Source organism: Monodon monoceros, unplaced genomic scaffold (genome assembly GCF_005190385.1).
Source record: "Monodon monoceros isolate NGI ecotype Baffin Bay Population unplaced genomic scaffold, NGI_Narwhal_1 Super_Scaffold_2, whole genome shotgun sequence".
NCBI lineage: Eukaryota > Metazoa > Chordata > Mammalia > Artiodactyla > Monodontidae > Monodon > Monodon monoceros.
The window spans coordinates 8,902,376-8,923,991 of record NW_021703776.1 but is presented as its reverse complement, the minus strand read 5'-3'; the positions used below and the strand labels follow the sequence as shown (position 1 = coordinate 8,923,991).

Sequence of the window (21,616 nt, the reverse complement as noted above, 5' to 3'; positions counted from 1 at the left end):
TCCCTGAGCACAAGAGCTGCTGCTTCCAGAGAGGGCCAGCCATGTATCCAGTAAGGTAGGGCTCACCCAGTTGCTTTAGCACACCTCAGAAAATAAGCAAAATCCATACAACCTGCAGTGTATGGTCCTTATTCAGATTTCCCCCACTGGTTCCGGAGGTGGTTTTATTTTTGGCTGCGTTGGGTCGGTCTTGCGGTGTGCACAGAGTTCTCATTGCCGTGGCTTTTGTCGTGGAGCATGGGCTCTAGGTGCGCGGGTTCGGTAGTTGTGGTGCACGGGCTTAGTTGCTCCGCGGCATGTGGGATCTTACCGGCCCAGGGCTTGGACCCGTGGCCCTCTGCATTGGCAGGCAGATTCTTAACCACTGCGCCACCGGGGAAGTCCCTAGAGGTGTTTTTAAAATCAGCTTTATTAAGGTATAATTTACATACAATCAATGTATTTAATAATGCTCTCTCCCGCCCACACACACCCCCCACTGCCCCCAAGGATCCAACCTAGGTTCACACACTTTGATTGTTAGGTCTCTTTTGTCTCAATCCAGAACAGTCCTTCCACTTTTTAACATATTGTAATTTCTATTAATGTTAAAAAAAGGCCTATTGAGATAATTTATACACCATAAAATTCACCCATTGTAAGAGTACAATAATTTTAGTGAATTTACTGAGTTGTGCAACCATCCCCGTAATCCACCACACCAGGAAGACCCTGTGCCCATTTGCAGTCCCTTCTGCTTTCACTCCCAGTCCCTGGCTACTACAAGTTGGCTTTCTGTCTCTAGATTTACCTTTTCTGGACATTTCATATAAATTGAGTCCTACACTGTGTGGTCTTGGCCTCTTGCTTTTTTTTTTTTTTTTTTTTGACATCAACTCCTTAAACAGTCCAGGACATTGACTTCGTCGAATGTCCCTGATTTTGGAGCTGCCTAAGGTCTCCATTTCGTGTTACTTGCTTGTTCCTCTGGCTCTTGTATTTTCTGTAAACTGGAAATTAGGCAGAGAAGCTTGAATGGACACACGTTCAACATTTTATGCAGGAAGTTGTTGTAGGTGATGCTATATGCACTTAATCCTGCCTGTTGTCAGCATACGATCTCATACTGACTCAACAGGAGGTCTGACTGCTCCACTGGAAAGGTACTTTGTATTCTTTCTGCTGAGTAGGTAACCTGTGGGATGATACTTTGCCCCTGTGTGAAGACCCTGCTCCCAGACCTTTCACCTGATTATTTTCTTTTAGCATCACTTAATGATCTTCACCTGAATCAATTTTAAAAAAATAATTTTGGCCATGCCACGTGGCTTACAAGACCCAAGTTTCCTGATCAAGGATGAACCCGCGAGTGAGGACTCCTAACCACTGGACCACCAGGGAATTCCCCTGAGTCAGTTATTCTGTAGTTGCGAAAAATTGAGTAATCTTGTAATCTCTCTCTCCCTTCTACCACTGTGGACTCACGGATTTTCATTAAACGTGTTACGAACAATTGCACTCATTATTATTTATATTTATTTATTTGGCTGTGCTGGGACTTGGTTGCGGCATGTGGGATCTACCTCCCTGACCAGGGATCAAACCCTGGCCCCCTGCATTAGGAGCTCGTAGTCTTAACCTCTGGACCACCAGGGAAGTCCCTGCACTCATTGTTTTTGATGCTCAAATCATCCCAAATTTGGCTAGTACAAGCCCCTCTAAGTTGACTTCTGTGGCTCTTTGACATGATTCCAGTAGCCTTTAAGCCCTTCTGAAGTTCATGCTTCCCTTCCATTACACAGCAGTTGGAGGCCTCGGAAGTGCCAGGGATATTCAGATTTTTCAGCAGCCCAAAACCAAACCCTTCATGTTAATATGTAAAATGGAGTTTAGACTTACATAATTATAAATGAGTTTTTCACATACACTAACATCTGGCCAGACGTTTGGAAGTCAGTGGGGCAGTCTCAGGCATTATAACATGTCCAGCATTGCCCCCATCCACTGTCAGAGGCCCACAGATTTCCAAAGTGCCTCCTGGCTAAAAATCACTGACGTAATGAGTTAGGATGCAGCTGTTAAAAGAACAAAGTAGGGACTTCCCTGGTGGTGCAGTGGGAAGAAATTAAATGAGTTGCTGAGGCAGCTATAAAACATCTGGCAGAAGGTAGGTAGTAGTCTGCATTATATGAAAGGCAACTCAGACATGAAGGAGATGTGGCCTTACAAGAAAACAATAGACAAATCGGAGAGTCTTTTGTAAGGAAAAATAATATGCTTAAGATACATATGTGTCAGAATTATTTTTTTAATATTTATTTATTTATTTTGGCTGTGCCGGGTCTTAGTTGCAGCACTCGGGATCTTAGTTGAAGCATGGGTACTTCTTAGTTGCAGCATGTGAATTCAGTTGCAGCATGCATGTGGGATCTAGTTCCCAAACCAGGGATTGAACCTGGGGCCCCCCCACAACTACTGAGCCTGCGTGCCACAACTACTGAAGTCTGTGAGCCTAGAGCCTGTGCTCTGCAACAAGAGAAGCCACGGCAATGAGAAGCCTACGCACCGCAACGAAGAGTGGCCCCCACTCACCGCAGCTAGAGAAAGCCCAGGCGCAGCAACGAAGACCCAATGCAGCCAAAAATAAATAAATTTAAAAGAACAAGGTAGTGCATCTCCAAAATAGCCTCAGCTAGACTTTTATTTGAAAACAACAAAGAGCAGTAGAACACAATATAACACATGCTACAGTTTTTGTAAAAAGCAGAATGAAGTGTATCTTTGTGCTTGTACATACCCTTGGGAGGATACAGAGAAACGTTTCCCAGTGGGTGTCTCTGGGTAGAGGGGTGAAGGCCTGTGGGCAGAGAGGACTTTGTCACCACACATCGCTTTTACTTGTATTAAATATTTAAAATTTCAAAAACATACGTTCTAAAATGAATCAGTAGTACAGTTGGTCCTCCATATCCCCAGGTTCTGCCTCCACAGATTCAGCCAACCATGGATCAAAAATACTGGGGAAAAAAAATTCCAGAAAGCAAAACTTGAATTTGCCATGCACTGGCAACTATTCACACAGCATTTACATTGTTTCTGCAACTATATACATAGCATTTACATTGTATTATGTATCACAAGTAATCTAGAGATGGGTTAAAGTATCTGGGAGTATGTTCCAATGTTGTGTGCAAATGCTACACCATTTTGTATAAAGGACTTGAGCACCCTGTGGATTTGGATATCCAAGGGGTCCTGGAACAAATCCCCCATGGATTCTGAGGGATGACTGTATTTGGCTCACTTCAAAATGCTTAATATAAGAAAGATATTATTGGGACTTCCCTGGTGGTCCAGTGGTTAAGACTCCACGCTCCCAATGCAGGGTGTGTGGGTTCAATCCCTGGTCAGGGAACTAAGGTCCCGCATGCTGCACGGTGCGGCCAAAAAAATGAATAAATAAAACAATTTACTTTAAAAGAAAAAAGATATTACCTAAGTGTCCATCGACAGATTAATATATAAAGAAGATGTGGTATATATACACAGTGGAATACTACTCAGCCATAAAAAGAATGAAATAATGCCATTTGCAGCAACATGGATGGACCTATAGATTATCATACTGAGTGAAGTAAGTCAGACAAAGACAGATATCACATGACATCACTTATATGTAGAATGTAAAAAATGATACAAATGAACTTATTTATAAAACAGAAATAGACTCACATAGAAAACAAACTTCCGGTTACCAAAGGGGAAAGGGTGGGAGAGGGTAAGTTAGGAGTTTGGGATTATAATATACACACTACTATATATGGAGTAGATAACCAACAAGGACTTACTGTTTTCAATATCTTGTAATAACCTATAATGGAAAAGAATCTAAAAAAGAATATATATATATATATATATATATGACAGTCTCTTTGCTGTAAACCTGAAACTGACACAAAATTGTAAATCAGCAATATTTCAATAAAAATTTAAAATATAAAATTTAGTAGAGAATAACAAAATACAATAAAAAATAACGATATTGCTCAAAAAATTAGACTTTTTCTAAAACAAAAACTAGAAATCATTCCTGATTATATGGGTAAAATAAGACATACTTTATTTTTGGCAACGCTGCGTGGCTTGCAGGATTCAGATTGAACGCGTGCCCACTGCAGTAGAAGCGCGGAGTCCTAACCACTGGACTGCCAGGCAATTCCCTTCTTGTTCATGTTGGTCAACCTTTCAATCAGATGTTAAGTTGTCTGCAGAGGAGTGACTGTCCACCCGTTTATACAGCAGAAGTCTCTCCTGGAAGTCAGGACTGAAGGTGAAGAATTGAAAAGTATTGGTTAAAAATAATTTGGGAGACTTCCCTGGTGGTCCAGTGGGTAAGACTCTGTGCCCCCCGACCCCTGGTCTGGGAACTAGATCCCGCATGCATGCTGCAACTGAGTTCGCATGCTGCAACTAAGAAGTCCCCATGCTTCAGCTAAGATCCCGAGTGCTACAACTAAGACCTGGCACAGCCTAAATAAATAAGTAAATAAATAAATAAATAGAAATAAAAATAAATATTAAAAAAATAATTCTGACACATATATAGCTTAAGCATATTATTTTCCCTTAGAAAAGACTCTCCGATTTGTCTATCGTTTTCTTGTAAGGCCATGTCTCCTTCATGTCTGGGTTGCCTTTCATATAATGCAGAATACTACCTACCTTCTGCCAGATGTTTTATAGCTGCCTCAGCAACTCATTTCTTAAAAAGGAATTTGTGGGCTTCCCGCAGTGGTTAAGAATCTGCCTGCCAATGCAGGGGACACAGGTTCGAGCCCTGGTCCGGGAAGATCCCACATGCTGCAGAGCTACTAAGCCCGTGAGCCACAACTACTGAGCTGCCCTCTGATGAAACATTTTGGATGTGAATTGGGCCCCTGAAATCCCACACTAGTTGGTGGGGCGGTATTGCTGGTGTTAGAAGCACATAGGATTCGAGGGAGACCCGTTCTGAAACCTCAGCTTACCTGGGTTTGCCACCTACATCTACTTTGAGCCGGAGAAGTTGCTGGCTGCTTACTGTGACTCTGCTGCCACACTGGCCCCCAACCCACCCCTCACCACCCCCTCGAGTCCATCAGGCGTTCCTGGCCATTTCCAGCGCTGGCCTGAGGCGCCCCCAGTCTGGACAGGCCTGAAATCAGTGGTGTTCTGGGAGGAGAGCAAAGGTGGGTGATTGGGGGACCTCTGTTCTGGGCCCCAAAGGGAGAGAGGAGGGCAGAGGACCGGCCCTGGGGGCTCAGATCCAGGTGAGCCTGCAACCCAAGGGTGGGGCTGCACCAGGGGTCCAGAAACCAGCCCCAGCGATGGTTAGTGATGCAAAAGAATGAAGAGTCAGTCTCACTGTGTAAGAGCCAACTGTATTCAGTATGTGAACAGCTTCAGTTTATTAGTTACTTCCCGTGATGCACATGAAACACGTCGAGAGGAAGTAGTGCACATATACTGGTCACAGGACTAACTCCTGTTTAGGTACCCCCGGATATTAAAGTTTGACATTTTATGGAAGAACACTGCTCGCCACTCCTGCAGAGGGCTGGCTGGAAGAGTCAGAGGCAGCAGAGGAAGCAAATGTGCTGGAGAGGCTGGCGTCAAAAGCCCTCTCGTTGTACATTTGTTTGGGTTAATAAATATTAGAAAAGGTAGAGCCGTGAAAGCTGCACAGGGTTTTGATGCTACACCAGCTCCGGAACCAGCTCCCCGTGAGAGCAGAGGACTGCTTTCCCACAGCACAGCCTCTGGCATCAACTGGGAGGAAGCTGAGCACCAGGTGTGCTGGTGTAGTCGGCCGCCTGGGAGAGGATGGATCAGTGACCTTGCAGAGGACGGATCAATAACCTTACGGAATTCAGACCAATGAGCTTTTAGAAGAACAGATCGATGACCTTGTAGAAAGGTAGATAAATGTGAGTGAACATCTCAGGCTGGGCTGGAGAGACAGGAAGTTTTATTTTCTCCTCTTCACACCTAAGGAAGGATGATGGATAGGGAAGACAGGAACTGACTGGGGTTTATTCCAACAGCTTGTGAATTTTAAATGGCTCCCTTTGCCCTCTGGCAGCAAACTTTTAGACTAAGCCGTGACTCTGGGGACCTCCTCCTGGGTCAAGGCCACAGGGCCCAGGGTCCTCCCAAAGCCTTGACTGCTCTGGCGGCAGCACTCCTGGTTATGGCAAACGGTTCTAACGTGCTGCCTTCAAGAGGCTCTTCCGTGAGGCCCTGCCTCTTTGGCTGAGCTGGTGAAGGCCGTCCCCTTTCTCTGGAGTAGAATACGGGGTGTCTATCCAGACCCGGCTCCCTTCATTCTTGGGTTGTCGATCCTAAGCTCTCTTCCCCTTCACCTTGTCCTCCATGTGGCCACCATGCTCTTTTTTTAATTGAAGTATAGTTGATTTACAGTGTTAATTCCTACCGTACAGCAAAGTGATGCGGTTACACATATACGCACCTTTTAAAAAATATCCTTTTCCATTATGGTTTATCATAGGATACTGAATATAGTTCTCTGTGCTATAGAGTAGGACCTTGTTGCTCATCCATTCTGTATATACCAGTTTACATCTGCTAACCCCAAACCCCACTCCACCCCTCCACCAACCCCCTCCCCCTTGGCAACCACAAGTCTGCTCTCCAGGTACTAGGCTCCTCTTTTTCTTTTAATGCATTTTGCTGAGCATTTAAAAAAAATAAATTTATTTTTGGCTGCATTGGGTCTCCGTTGCTGTGAGCAGGCTTTTCTAGTTGTGGTGAGCGGGGGGTACGCTTCGTGGCGGTGCACAGGCTTCTCATTGCGGTGGCTTCTCGTTGTGGAGCACGGGCTCTAGGTGTGCGGGCTTCAGTAGTTGTGGCGCATGGGCTTAGCTGCTCCGCAGATCTTCCTGGACCAGGGCTAAAACCCGTGTCCCCTGCATTGACAGGCGGATTCTTAACGGCTGCGCCACCAAAGAAGCCCCACTCGGAAACTTCTGTGTCCACCTCTGTCCCCCCACTTAGGCTATGAGCCTCCCGAGTGGAGACCACACTTTATTTTTTAATTAAAAAATAATCATTAATGAATTTTGGCTGCATTAGGTCTTCATTGCCGTGTGTGGGCTTCTCATTGTGGTGGCTTCTCTTGTGCAGAGCATGGGCTCTAGGCGTGTGGGCTTCAGTAGCGGCACAGGTTCAGTAGTTGTGGCACGCGGGCCGTAGAGCGCAGGCTCAGTAGTTGTGTCGCACGGGCTTAGTTGTTCCGCGGCACGTGGGATCTTCCCGGACCAGGGCTCATACCCATGTCCCCTGCGTTGGCAGGCGGATTCTTATCCACTGTGCCACCAGTGAAGTCCCTCAATCATCTAATATAATGAACAACACGATCTGGTCTAAGAACTTCTCTAACAAGAAATAACTGGACAAGCAGAGAATAAAAACAGCAGGCAAATGAGGGCCATCTCACAGACGAATAGCTGTTATAAAACAAATATAGTAAACTATTAATTGTAGAATCTAGGTGGTAGGTGTTAAGAATTATTCACTGTATAGTTAACTCTTCTGCATATTAAAATTTTTTCATAATAAAATGTCAAAAAAAGACCATTGTACTATCAAAAGAATAAAAAGGCAACCTACGGGGACTTCCCTGGTGGTCCAGGGGTTAGGAGTCTGCCTTCCAATGCAGGGGACACAGGTTCGATTCCTGGCTGGGGAACTAGGATCCCACATGCCGCGGGGCAACTAGGCCTGTGGGATCTAGAGCCTGTGTGCCACAACTAGAGAGCTGCAAGCCACAACTAGAGAGCCCCGTGTGCCGCAACTACTGAGCCCACACACCACAACTACAGAGAAGCCCACGCGCTGCAACAAAAGATCCCGTGTACTGCAAATAAGACCTGATGCAGCCAAACAAATAACTAAAAAAGAAGAAAAAAAGGCAACCTACGGAGTGGGAGAAAATATTTGAAAATCATGTATCTCATAGGGGGTTAATACCCAAAATATATAAAAATAACTCATATGACTCAGTAGCAAAAAAAAAAAAAAAAATCCAATTAAAAATGGACAGAGGGCTTCCCTGGCAGAATCCGCCTGCCAACACAGGGGACATGGGTTCGAGCCCTGGTCCGGGAAGATTCCACATGCTGCGGAGCAACTAAGCCCGTGCACCACAACTACTGAAGCCTGAGTGCCTAGAGCACATGCTCCACAACAAGAGAAGCCACCGCAATGAGAAGCCTGTGCACTGCAGAGAAGAGTAGCACCCCACTCACCGTAACTAGAGAAAGCCCGCGCGCAGCAACGAAGACCCAACGCAGCCAAAAATAAGTACATAAATTTATAAAAAAAAAATGGACAGAGGATCTGAATAGACATTTGTTCTAAGACATACAGATGGACAACAGGTACATGGAATGATGCTCAGCATCACTAATCATCAGGGAAATGCAAATCAAAACCACAATGAGGTACTGTCTTGTTTAAAATAGAAAAAGCCTTCTTTTTAAAGCTTTCTTTTAGAGTTACCTATTAAAGTATTACAGGTGCAATATGATGGCTGGGACATGCTTTAAAAAAAGCCAGTGGGAGGAAGGGGTGTATAGGTGAAGCAAGATGGACCAAATGTGGGGGTGAGGCCCCAGAGCACATGGCCCAGTTGTTCTATTTTTTTTTCCATCAGAAAACAAAAATACAATCCTGGGAACACAGTAGGAAACAAATAATTACACTACCAAAAGGAAACAGATATTTGAAGCAATTATATAGGAAACTCTAGTAAAAGACCCTATTCTCTGATAGGTTATTTTGCCTTCTTTTCTATTGCTTCTTTGGTTTCTAAAAACTACTAAAACTTCACACATGGATAATCGTAGATCCTTTCAATATAGAAGCTTCTTCAAAATATGTGCCAAGATTCAGTAAAATCCACACTTAGAGACAATCCTATAGGACAAACAACTCAGTTTCTTCAAAAATTATAATAATAAAAGAGAAACCTACAGATTAAAAAGAAATTTAAGAGCTATCAGTAAAATGTAAGACATAGTGTCTGGATCCTGATTCAAACAAACCAACCGTAAAATTATGAAACAATCAGAAATCTGAATACTGACTGGGTATTTGTTATTATAAAATGTGTTAGCTGTCTTAAGACAATGGTATTGTGGTTGTACCCCATCTTTAGAGACACATGCTTAAGTATGTGGACATGAAAATAAATCATGCCTGGAATGGGATTCAAACCAATCAACTGGGATGAGGGTTCAGGTTGGGGATACAAGTAAAACAAAGCTGACCACAGGATAACTGCTGAAGTTGCAGGATGAGTACACAGGGGTTCATTATACTATTCTCTTTATTTCTGAAAATTTCCATAATAAAATAAGTTTTTAAAAATGAGAGTTTTGTTTTGATACTGTTGTATTATAAAACATTAAAGAATTTCCATTTTTAATGAAGACTTCCAGACTTCCAGAAAAATATAATTTTCTGATGGACCGTTAACTGATACATTAACTTAAATCTTACAAGTTACTTAGAAACTGACAAACAAAAATAATTTTTAAAATATTGTACAAATTACTGAATGTTACTGTATCAATAAAAGATCACTAAAAGCTGGAATTTTAAGCCAAAAGCAGACAACTTTGATCATCTTAACTTCAATTCTAGGTAAGGGTGTGGGCTCTGGAGTCAGCCAAATCTAGGTTTATATCCTAGTTCTGCCCTTTTCTATCTATTAGATAAATGTTTTCTGGTAAGCCGTTTAACTTCTGTGAGCCTCAGATTCTACATCTTTAAAATGGGGGTAATAAAATTTCTTCATCAATAAAGCGCTTAGCACAGGGCTTGCCACATAGTAAGTGCTCATTAAATAATTCAAATAATTCCACTATCCTATTTCATCAATTCTAAATGCATGTCTTCATACTCTAACATCTCTGAAATTGGGATGCATCTCATAATTGATGGCATATTATGGTTTAATTGGCAGTTTTTTTCTTTAGTGGTATGTAAAATAATTGGTGCCTACTACTAACAGGTAGCAGCCAAGATTCAATATAATATGGTATCAATCATGATAGAAGGAGATGCCCAATTTCTGTTTTAAGATTTTTCTGAATATATAACCAATTTGAAATTTAAAAAATTTTGAAGTATGAGCAAAATATTTTCAACACAGCACAAACAGAACGGTTTAGAGACAAATTACTTTTTTAAAAAATGGTTTATCAATTCCATTTTTGTATAAAACACATGGGAGAAACCTAGCCAATCAACACACAACTGTTGCCACATGAAAAGATATTTTTATCAAACTTCGAGTCTAAGAACATACAAATGTTTCTTTTTCATGTCTACAGTAATTGTCTATGCTTTTCCACTTAACTGTTTTAAAAATTCCACATATCCCCATTATTTCTTCTGTCCCAGTTACAGTACAATGACGGGGAGGAAGAAGGTTGGTTAGAACAACTCTCTAAGCAGTTTTCTGCTGTCCCTTCTTTCCAATCAGAGACTTGTGGATGTGAGGGATCACACCTAGAATGAAATGAAAAGAAACAGTATTAGTAGAAAAACTTTAAGCTGGCTATATCTTTTTTTTTTGTTTGGCTGCACTGAGAGGCATGTGGGATCTTTAGCTCCCCAAGCAGGGATTGAACCCGTGCCCCCTGGTAGCATGGAGTCTTAACCACTGGACTGCCAGGGAAGTCCCTAAACTGGCTATATCTTACCACTTTAGGGCTTCAACCCCAAAAAGCAATTATATAAAGAATGAGGACCTCCCTGGTGGCACAGTGGTTAAGCATCCACCTGCCAATGCAGGGGACATGGGTTCAAGCCCTGATCTGGGAATATCCCACATGCCGCAGAGCAACTAAGCCCGTGCGCCACAACTACTGAGTCTGCACTCTAGAGCCTGCGAGCCACAACTACTGAGCCCACGCGCCACAACTACTGAAGCCTATGTGCCTAGAGCCTGTGCTCCGCAACAAGAGAAGCCACTGCAATGAGAAGCCTGCGCACTGCAACGAAGAGTAGCCCCCACTTGCTGCAACTAGAGAAAGCCCACAAGCAGCAACAAAGACCAAATGCAGCCAAGAGTAATTAATTAATTTAAAAAACAAACAAAAAGGCTTTTAAAAAAGAATGAAATTTACTTAAGTCCCCTTTCACATTCTGATTCTGTTAAAGTATCTATACCAAGGGGTCCCCACCTTGGGGTCTGGGAACCCCCCTCTAAAACTATGTAAAATGGTGTGATTTTATGTGCTTTTTTTTAGAGAAGAGTAACCACAGCTTTCAAGAGGTTCTCCAAATGTGATCCAAAAAGTATTAAGAACCACCAATTTATATCTCACCTTCACTGATCCTGACTCATTCAATTATCTCAGCTCTGATTTTCAAGAGCATATTAAGCAATTTCTCAACATCATTTTTCAAACACAGTTTAAAGGATATGGGAAATATTTTAAACACCAGGTTTTAAGTCTCACATATGAAATTTAGATGAAGAACTTGCTAAAATAAAAATAGCATTGTATATGGCTACAAAGAGAAGAAATATGTATTCAGATCATAATGAGAAGTCTAGAATTGTCAGACTTAACACTTTTGGAACTTAAGTTTCTATGTTCTCTAGTTGGTGATACAAATGTATTGGATCATCTATCTGAATTATCTATTAGTTAGGCCAGTTAACAATCTAGGCTGAAGAGGAAATAATACATACCACCCCCAGCTATGGTAGCCTTGATAAGAGAATCCAACTCTTCATCACCACGGATTGCAAGCTGCAAGTGGCGCGGAGTGATCCGCTTAACTTTGAGATCCTTGGAAGCATTACCTGCCAGCTCCAGCACCTACAAAGCATCCGTTGAGATAGCATATCAAACAAGGGTGAAGTGTTTAAGGATTCAGTTTTGGCCTGCAATTATAGCTAAAAAGATCACTACAGCATCTACACACAAGATACATATATAAACCAACACTAAATTTTTTCCAAATTTCTATAATGCTTTTATAGAACTCTTATTACTTCATTTGGTCCTTTTTTTTTTTTTTTTTGTGGTACGCGGGCCTCTCACTGTTGTGGCCTCTCCCGTTGCGGAGCACAGGCTCCGGACGCGCAGGCTCAGCGGCCGTGGCTCATGGTCCTAGCCACTCCGTGGCATGTGGGATCTTCCCGGACCGGGGCATGAACCCGTGTCCCCTGCATTGGCAGGCGGACTCTCAACCACTGCGCCACCAGGGAAGCCCCATTTGGTCCTTTTATATTCATTCTCCGCAAGAGAACTAGAAACTTGAGCAAAAATCTACTTCTATAGAAAGAAAAAAGACAAGAGATAATATCCCTTAGCCAAGAATCTATTCAATAAACGTGAACATCTAGAAATATATTTTAATATACCCATGTAGTCTATTTTTTCATGGCCCTTAACAGCTGAAATTTATTGCTTAGCACTTGTAGAAAAATTTTAAAATATAATTTAAAATAATTTCTTATTCAGAGTTTTTAACATCACTGGGCCCTATAATCTGTAGGCAATTAGCTAGAAGCCCTTTATTCTATAAGGGCAATTTTCAACTAGAGAAATTTCAAAATCCCAGTTGGCCATAAAATTGCATTTTTCTTTTCTTTTCTTTTTTGTCTCCGTAGACTGTACTGGCATTATAAAACCTTTGATGGAAGTAACACAAAAATAACTCCACAGAACCTCCTCACTTAAACAGAGTGGTGGGAAGCCTCGGTGTACATCCGAAGCAATCAGCGTGCTTTAAAAACCACCAGTACTCTCTACTCCATTCTCCCTTGCAACCTTCACTGGTCTGGGGTGAGGCCTGGCACCAGTATCTTTTGAAAGCTTCATAAGTGATCCTAGTGTGAAGCCAACGTTGAAAAGTGATTACCCCGAACTTAGATTTCAGTATTTTCTTTACCTCTATTATTGACTAAAACCCCAAAATTAAATATTTGGAAAATACACATTGACTGCATATGTATGTATGTATATGATTATTGTTTAATCTTAAACTAAAAAATCATAAAGTTCCTAAGAATATAGATAATGGGAGTTTAGAAGGGACTTGAAAATCTGAACCAGAAGCCTATGCCTCTACATGAGTGCACAAAATGCATACCTTTCTGAAAAGTCTGCAGGTAAACAAATAAAAACTGGTATAAGAGTGATAAAGCAGAAAGGCTCTTAACTAGTACCAATACAAAAACATTACCAACACAAAATCCCTGCTTGGGACACAGTGAAGTTGAAACTATCAATGTTAAATCTCCAACAGGAAAATAAATGACTTGGTAAGGTTAATGAAATGACAGCAGTGATAATTAACACACAGATTAAAGCTAAATCTTTCAACCTAGCTCCCAACCACATCTTTCTCAAGTAGGAAGCTTCCCCATTTCTATTAGGTTGGCTATCTCTATCAGTTGACTTGCTTGTTACTCAACTTACTTCCCTTGCTTGGAATGTAGTTGAAGGAGTTTCATGGCTTCCCTTTTGTTTTCCTTAGGAGGGATTAGAATGGAGGAAGTGGTAGTCCATGACCTAAGAATTAAGAACTCTTGCCCAATTAACTTATCTTCCTGAAAAGTCAAACTGAGTAAGATACAGCATTTTATGCATACAATCATGCACAGAACCAGAAGGCTGCTTAGGTCTTTTACCAAATTTTGTTATCATAATATAGTTGTGATATTTAAAAAATATGTATCATCACACTGCCAAGACTTCACCCCACCTCAAATCTTTATTAACTAAGAGTTATGCTGGGGCTTCCCTGGTGGCGCAGTGATTGAGAGTCTGCCTGCTGATGCAGGGGACACGGGTTCATGCCCCGGTCCAGGAGGATCCCACATGCTGCGGAGCGGCTGGGCCCGTGAGCCATGGCCGCTGAGCCTGCACGTCCGGAGCCTGTGCTCCGCAACGGGAGAGGCCACAACAGTGAGAGGCCCGTGTACTGCAAAAAAAATAAATAAAAATTAAAAAAAGAGTTATGCTGTAAAAAAAAAAAAAAGAGTTATGCTGTAACTTCACAAATATCACCTATCGATTATATATGTATTTCAGAGTTCATTTAATTAGTAGTATGGTATTTAAATTATTTTACACTTGTCACGTCACTTAAAAATATGGATTATTGACCCTTACTTAACTTTAAAAAAGAGCACACCAAAGTTCTATTTGACACTGGTACTAGGTAATAGGCTCATAAGATACATCTAAAGCCGCTATTAAAAGAAACTAACAAGAGTTTGTCTTTTTTATTTCAAACCAATATTCCACGGGTTTTAGCCATTTATGTCCAAGACACCTCTAGGATTCCCATATATAACATTTGCCCCACTAACCTCAGCAGTGAGGTACTCCAGAATTGCGGCACTGTACACTGCAGCAGTGGCACCGACCCTTCCGTGACTTGTGGTGCGAGTCTTCAAATGTCTGTGGATGCGGCCCACAGGAAACTGAAAGAGACCAACCAAGTGGGAAGCACTGAAGTCTTATCACACTACTGAATGTAATCAAAGGCTGAATAATATGAGTAAAGCATGAACTAAAAACCAACACCATTCTCCCATTGTGACCCTTTCTTTCTACTTTCTGAGAACAGGCACTTTCTCACCTCCAAAGTCCCCTAATCCCACTTGTCTGTGCCTTTGACTAACCCCACTCCCAACTTTCTTAAGGACCTTCCTTACGCCGTTACTGCTCCATCATTCAACAGCTCCAATTGCTTCCTTTTCGCTGGCTCCTTTCCTTCTGCACACTTCACTTAAAATGTCTCCACGTGTCTACAGCAACTGCCTCCAGTTACAGTCTAGACATCTCCTTTCCAAAGGCAAGATTTAAAAACAAACCCTGAAACCCCTTTCTTGTCACCCATTTTCTCCCAATCCAACCCTGGCTTCTGTTAAACACCATTCTGAAAGACGAGCAGTAACATTTTAACTACCAAAATCTACTAGCCAGCAAAATCTACTTCCAGATTGCATCCTTAAAGAGAAAAGGCATGATTGTTTTGTTTACATCCTTCCCTAATTCTAAGCTCCCCAAGACCAGGATCCATGTCTTACTCCCTTCTGCATCCTCAGTAACCGCATGCTATGTCGTCTGACACAGAGGACCTCAAAAACTATTTCTTCTGGGCTTCCCTGGTGGCGCAGTGGTTAAGAATCCGCCTGCCAATGCAGGGGACATGGGTTCGAGCCCCAGTCCAGGAAGATCCCACATGCCGCGGAGCGGCTAGGCCCGTGCACCACAACTACTGAGCTTGCGCGTCTGGAGCCTGTGCTCCACAACGGGAGAGGCCGCGACAGTGAGAGGCCCTCGCACTGCGATGAAGAGTGGCCCCCGCTCTCCGCAACTGGAGAAAGCCCTCGCACAGAAACGAAGACCCAACACAGCCAAAAATAAATAAATAAATTTATTAAAAAAAACAAACAAAAAAACAAAACCATTTCTTCTTATGCCGAAGCAATTACATAGTTCTAACACAAACTCTGACTACTCCTCAGTCTTTTCATTCTTTGACTCAAATACCATATCAAATATGGTAGGGGGTCCACCAATGCCTTTTTGATCCTTTCTCATGCTCGACTTAGGAAACTTATCCACAGCACAAGCTGCCAATTTTACGTAAGTGACCTTAAATTTCTAATTCTTTTGATCACCTCTCTTGGAAAGCTAGACTCAAATCTACAACTTTTGGACACTTTCATATGGATGTTTTGGTGGAACTTCAAAACGACTGCAGTTAAATTTATTATTTCATAACTTGCCCCTACTACAAACTCTTCTGCTCCTTAGGGTCTAAGCCTTAGAGAAACTTCTCTTTGACCGTCCTCTCAATCCCATACCCCTCCTCCCATTTTTGGGGAGCATACACAAGCCTTCTATTCTTTTCCATCCTACTCAAGTTCAAGTATGTTATTACCTTATTCCTAAACCACTGCAATAGTCTGTATCTGTCTTCCATCTCCCACTTCAAGGTAAGGACACTTCAAATAAATTCTAATTGAGATTTGCATGATGTTCTAAAATACAGAACGTACCCACCAACTACAAGTTCTCGCCCCCCCTTCCTTCAGTACCATCCAGATCATGTCATCCTCTTCCTCAAAAACTTTCAATGGCTCACTACTGTCAAGAAGATAAAAATCCTAACCTTATAGTCTGGACTTCAAACTTTCCTGTTTAAAAAGTATCTCTTACATGTAGGGAATAATTCTTACTCATCCGGAAAATTTTGAGTTTGTGGATTAAAGCTGCAACAATTTAAATATACGAAATTTGAAACCATTTAGGGCTTTGAGTATATCACTGAGTCTACACTTGAAGGTATTGGGGAAAGATTCACAGGACTAGTGGACAGTACATTATTCTCTCATCCTGAAAGCCGATGTACCACGACAAACACTCTTTAAAATAAAAGCCACAGCATACTCACTTCAATCTGATACAATTTATAAAAGAACTAGGAACATAATTATAATCTAGAAATAATAGATTGTAAGAGAGCAAAATCACCAAATTCATTTAAGATCTTTTCATAACTTGTCCTTGTTTAGAAGAAGAGAATACAAATTATATACAAGGGAGTTGCAGGACTTCCGTGGTGGTCCAGTGGCTAAGGCTCTGCACTCTCAGTGCAGGGGGCCCGGGTTCAATCCTTTGTCAGGGAACTGGATCCCACATGCCGCAACTAAGAGTTTGCATACCACAACTAAAAAAGATCCCGTGTGCCGCAACTAAGACCTGGCGCAGCCAAACAAACAAATAAATAAATAAGGCAGTTGCTTTGTGGTTTATATTTTGACCAATTAATCTCATTATCAAAGGCCAGTAATACAAGTACACTTTTGTAATTAAAGAAACACCTATGAGTCATGAATTATAACAGTAAAGAAAATAATGAATTACAACAGCATGGATGTTACCTGTAACCCAGCTCTCTGTGAGCGAGACACTGCCTTAGCCTTGGCCTTCCCACTGTCCTTTCCAGCTTTGCCTCCAGCCTAGGTGGAAAAAATTCCAGATGAAGAGTCGAAAATGCTATTTATTTAGGACTACAAATAAACTTACCTACAAAACAGAAGTACAGTTACAGATGTAGAAAATAAACTTATGGTCCCAGGGGGTAAGGCGGGGGGAGGGATAAATTGGAGTATTGGGATTGACATATACACACTATTATACATAAAACAGAGAACTAATAAAGACCTACTATATAGCACAGAAAACTCTACTCAATACTCTGTAATGGCCTATATGGGAAAACAATCTAAAAAAGAGTGGATATATGTATATGTATAGCAGATTCACTTTGCTGTACACCTGAAACTAACACAACATTGTAAATCAACTATACCCCAATAAAAATTTTAAAAAATTTAAACTTAGGAAATAAAATTTCTTCTAGCTTTACTTTAGGTAGTTAAAAAAATCTAGGTGATCTTCAATTTTAAATATACATGTGTTATATCTCCATTTATTTTATTTTTTAATAATTTTATTGTCCCACAACTGATGATGTTCATTTTTTTCTTTGGCTGCACCTTGCGGCATGTGGAACTTCCTCGACCAGGGATTGAACCTGCACCCTCTGCAGTGGAAGCGGAGAGTCTTAACCACTGGACCATCAGGGAAGTCCACCATTTATTAATTTACATAGAAACAAGGTCAAACCTTAAATACTTTTTAAAAATGAGATTTCTAAAAATTTGAACATATTTTTCAAATTTCAGACTGAAGAATCTTCATCAAGTCAATATAACTCTCATGCTAGAAGTATTTCATAATAAAATAATTTTTAAAAATGTCAGTGTGTATCATTTCCACAGAAATATTCAGAACTTAGCTCTATGGGGAGAAAAAAAAGCATCTTAAAAAAAATTTAAACAGAGAATTACTCTATGATCTAGCAATTACACTTCTAGGCACATACCTAAGGAATTGGGAACAGGGACTCAAACAGATATTTTCTATACTATTTGCTATTTTGTTTATATCAGTATTATAAACAATAGCTAAAAAGCAGAAACAACCTAAATGTCTACCACAGAAAAATGAATAAACAAAATCGTGGTATATACACACAATAGAATAGTATTCAGCTGTAAAAAGGAAGGAAATTCTGATACATGCTACAACATGGGTAAACCTTGAAGACATTATGCTAAGTGAAATAAGCAAAAGGACAAATATGTATGATTCCACTTACATGAGGTACCTAGTCAAAATCATAGGAACAAAAAGCAGAATGGTGGTCACCAGAGGCTGGGGAAAGGGGCAGAATGGAGAGTTACTATTTAATGGGTACAGAGTTTCAATTTGGGAAGATAAAAAAGTTCTGGAGATGACTGGCAGTACACTTAAAAATGGCAGAAGGGTCAACTGTTATGTGTATTTTACAAAAAAAAAAAGGGACATACAAATTTATTCTTAAGGGGTTAAACAAATACTACTTTCAACTGATAAAGAAATATTTCTCAAATAACATGAATGGTCACAAACAGGACACAGTACATAAATGCAATGGGATATTATGCAGCCCTTTCAACAAATGAGTTACAGATATGTGCTGATAAGGAACAACTCACAAAACATATTTGTGTAAAAGGCAAGGTATATGCAAGTGCAGTGAGCTTTTGTTTACATAAAGTGGAGTACTGTAGACTGTGTGTACATATACATTTCTAGAAGGTCACACAATACATCAGAAAAGTTATTTGCCTCTAGGGATGGAATACTAAGGATCTGACTTGAGAGGGAAACCAATATTCTCTTTTGGGCTGTTTGATTTTACTACTTAAATCTATTATTTCTTCTCTGTTAAAAGAAAAATTAGTTAAATAAATCAGTTTACATGATTGGCTAGTTGTTTGAGGATGTTTTTGAAGCAGAGGTTAAGCTTTGAAATAGCATATTCCCTTTGTCCCTTTGTAATGGTTTCCTTAAAATACTTTTTAGGCTAAAAATCCCCCCCCATGTTTATCTCCCAAAACCATATGGGGGAGTAGCCATATATTCTCACTTCTTCAAATAAATCTTTTCAGCTCTATTTGCCCTGCTGTAAATACATTAAAAAAACCTCTCAGTTGGTGCATGAGTCTAAAACTATAATCGCTGTCTATGACAATTATGAAATTAGTAGTTATCCATTAAAAACTACCAACTGCAGGGCTTCCCCGGTGGCGCAGTGGTTGAGAGTCCGCCTGCCGATGCAGGGGACACGGGTTCATGCCCCGGCCCGGGAAGATCCCACTGCCGCGGAGCGGCTGGGCCCGTGAGCCATGGCCGCTGAGCCTGCATGTCCGGAGCCTGTGCTCCGCAACGGGAGAGGCCACAGCAGTGAGAGGCCAGCGTACCGCAAAAAAACCCAAAAAACAAAAACAACAAACAAAAAAAAACTACCAACTGCAAAACTTCCCAGGCTTCCCAATTTACTGCTCTTAAGCAATTTTATCACTTCAAATCCATCATACTTGCTATTTAACCTATTTGCTTTTTAAGGAAGTAGACATGAAATCAGTTTTTTTTTTAAATCTCAGTGTTAGGACTTCCCTGGTGGTGCAGTGGTTAAGAATCCGCCTGCCAATGCAGGGGACACGGGTTTGGCCCTAGTCAAAAAGATCCCACATACCACGGAGCAACTAAGCCCGTGCGCCACAACTACTGAGCCCACATGCCACAACTACTGAAGCCCGCGTGCCTAGAGCCCGAGCACCGCAACAAAGAGTAGCCCCTGCTCGCCACAACTAGAGAAAGCTTGCGCACAGCAACGAAAACCCAACGCAGCCCAAAATAAATAAATTTAAAAATTATTTAAAAAAAAAAATCTCTAAGCTAAATGACTATTTCCGTGGTTTCCGGATACATTTCTCATACTTAACAAAAACAAAGTCTTATGGAATCAAACTTGTGCGAATATAAAATTGTACAGTAAATAATTCCTTTTCAAAACCCCCTCAAACTCTGTATATACACCCTCCAACTTCACACATTCATTTTAATATATCTGATGACTGACTGAGAAACAACATACGAGCACCATAAAATTTTTGATTCTAAGAACTGTGTTAGTATTAACCTGGGTTAAGAATCTCGGTAGAAAATACGCCTATGGAGCCAGCTGGAGTGTATTTCATTCAGGAAAAGTTGAAAACTGGATGCCAAGAAACTTGCATACTAGTTCAACAGATACATGCTCACGTCCCCTCAAGTTTAAAATTCTCAAAACAAGAATGACAACTCCACGCCTCCTGTATTTTTAGCTTATGCGATCGTGCATGTATTTTTAGCTGCTGGTAAAAGGGACAGCCAATATGTGGCAGGTCGCTAGAAATTAAATGAGTGACACCTTCGAAACCAGCAAGGACCAGGAGAATCATCCGCTTGAGCAAATCAGTTTACAGACAGATCTAATCTGTGCCTGAGTCGGCCGGCGGAAGCGCTTCCGTTAACTGCACAACTACAAGTCAGAAACGGGGTGCGACCATCCATAAGGTCGAAGCCAGGTCTAAGACGCGAGAACGTCACAATAACCATAATTTCTGTTTGTGGTTCAGCCCCGGGCAGGGCTGTCTCCGTAGGGCGCTCGGGCGGACACTGCTCGGCGCCTCGGCGTCGCTGCTTCGCTCCCGCGCGGGGCACGGCCACCCTCCAGCGCCTTTCCCTCCCAACTTCACAAGGGGCCAAGTTCCCTCCACTCGCGTTTCTAAAAACCGCACTTTTTTTTTTTTTTTACCGACGCACAATTCAGGAGTTAAAGTCGGTGGCAGGGGCAGCGGAGGTGCTGCAGAGCAGCCACGGTTGTCCCGCTCAGGGCCACCCGGCCTCGGCCCGCGCACCTCAGTTCGCGCCGGCGCCGCGGCGGGCGAGGCCGGGACCGCGGGGAACCCCGCCGCCTGACGCCAGCACAGCCGTCGTAGTCGCCTGACGCCCGCCCGCCTGACGCCCACCGCCTCAACAGGTAGCGGCGCCGCCCGGCCATCGCCACCCACCCGGCCGCCCCGCAGACTTCACCATGGTCTCGGCCGCTCCCGCCCTCGGTCCCGCCGAGCCACCGCCGCCACCGCTCGCGCAGCACCGACCACCGCCGCCACCGCCGCCGCCGCCGGAGCCCGGACAATAACCGGGGCCCGCCTCGCACCACCCCGGCCAATGCCCGCTCGCCTTGCTCGTTTGAACCCCGGCGACCGCCCAATTGCGCGCCTCCTTCTAACCAAACCCCGCCCCCAGCACCTCCTCCCTAACGGCTGTTTGTTTTTGCACACGGCACGCGGAGGCGGAGCCTCCGACCCCAACACAGACGCGCCTGTGCGCGACCGGGGGCGGAGCCAAACGCCACTCTCCGCCTGTCTCCAAGGCCCGAGCCTGACGAACGGAGACACTGACCAGTGAGAGCGGAGAGCTGGCGGAAGTCAGCCAGTAAGAACATCGCCCGCGAGCAAGGAAGGCGGGCCTGCGGGAACGACAGCGGGATTAGCCAATAGGTGGAAAAATTGGTGGTGGCTTTGGCTTTCCCGCCCTTTCTCAGCATCGGTTCTGGGGTTTCTGAGACCTGTTTGGGAAGGAAAGGGTTGCTG

The 21,616-nt window shown here is 42.5% G+C and overlaps 1 protein-coding gene across 2 annotated transcripts; it reads right to left on the bottom strand.

Annotated features, from left to right (window-relative positions):
• Positions 1–10,221: 10,221 nt before the first annotated feature.
• On the bottom strand, positions 10,222–21,172 carry LOC114901769 (histone H2A.V). Of its 2 annotated transcripts, XM_029233908.1 has the most exons (5): positions 21,054–21,169; positions 16,967–17,044; positions 14,381–14,494; positions 11,747–11,876; positions 10,222–10,554 (listed from the first exon to the last, which is right to left on the bottom strand). In XM_029233908.1, exons 1-5 carry the CDS (start codon positions 21,054–21,056, stop codon positions 10,493–10,495), a joined length of 387 nt encoding a protein of 128 aa, XP_029089741.1. In that variant the 5' UTR covers positions 21,057–21,169; the 3' UTR covers positions 10,222–10,492. The 2 variants fall into 2 exon arrangements, with proteins under 2 accessions (XP_029089741.1, XP_029089742.1); XM_029233909.1 differs by lacking the exon at positions 11,747–11,876 and having other exon boundaries at positions 21,054–21,172.
• Between the last annotated feature and the right edge of the window lie 444 nt (positions 21,173–21,616).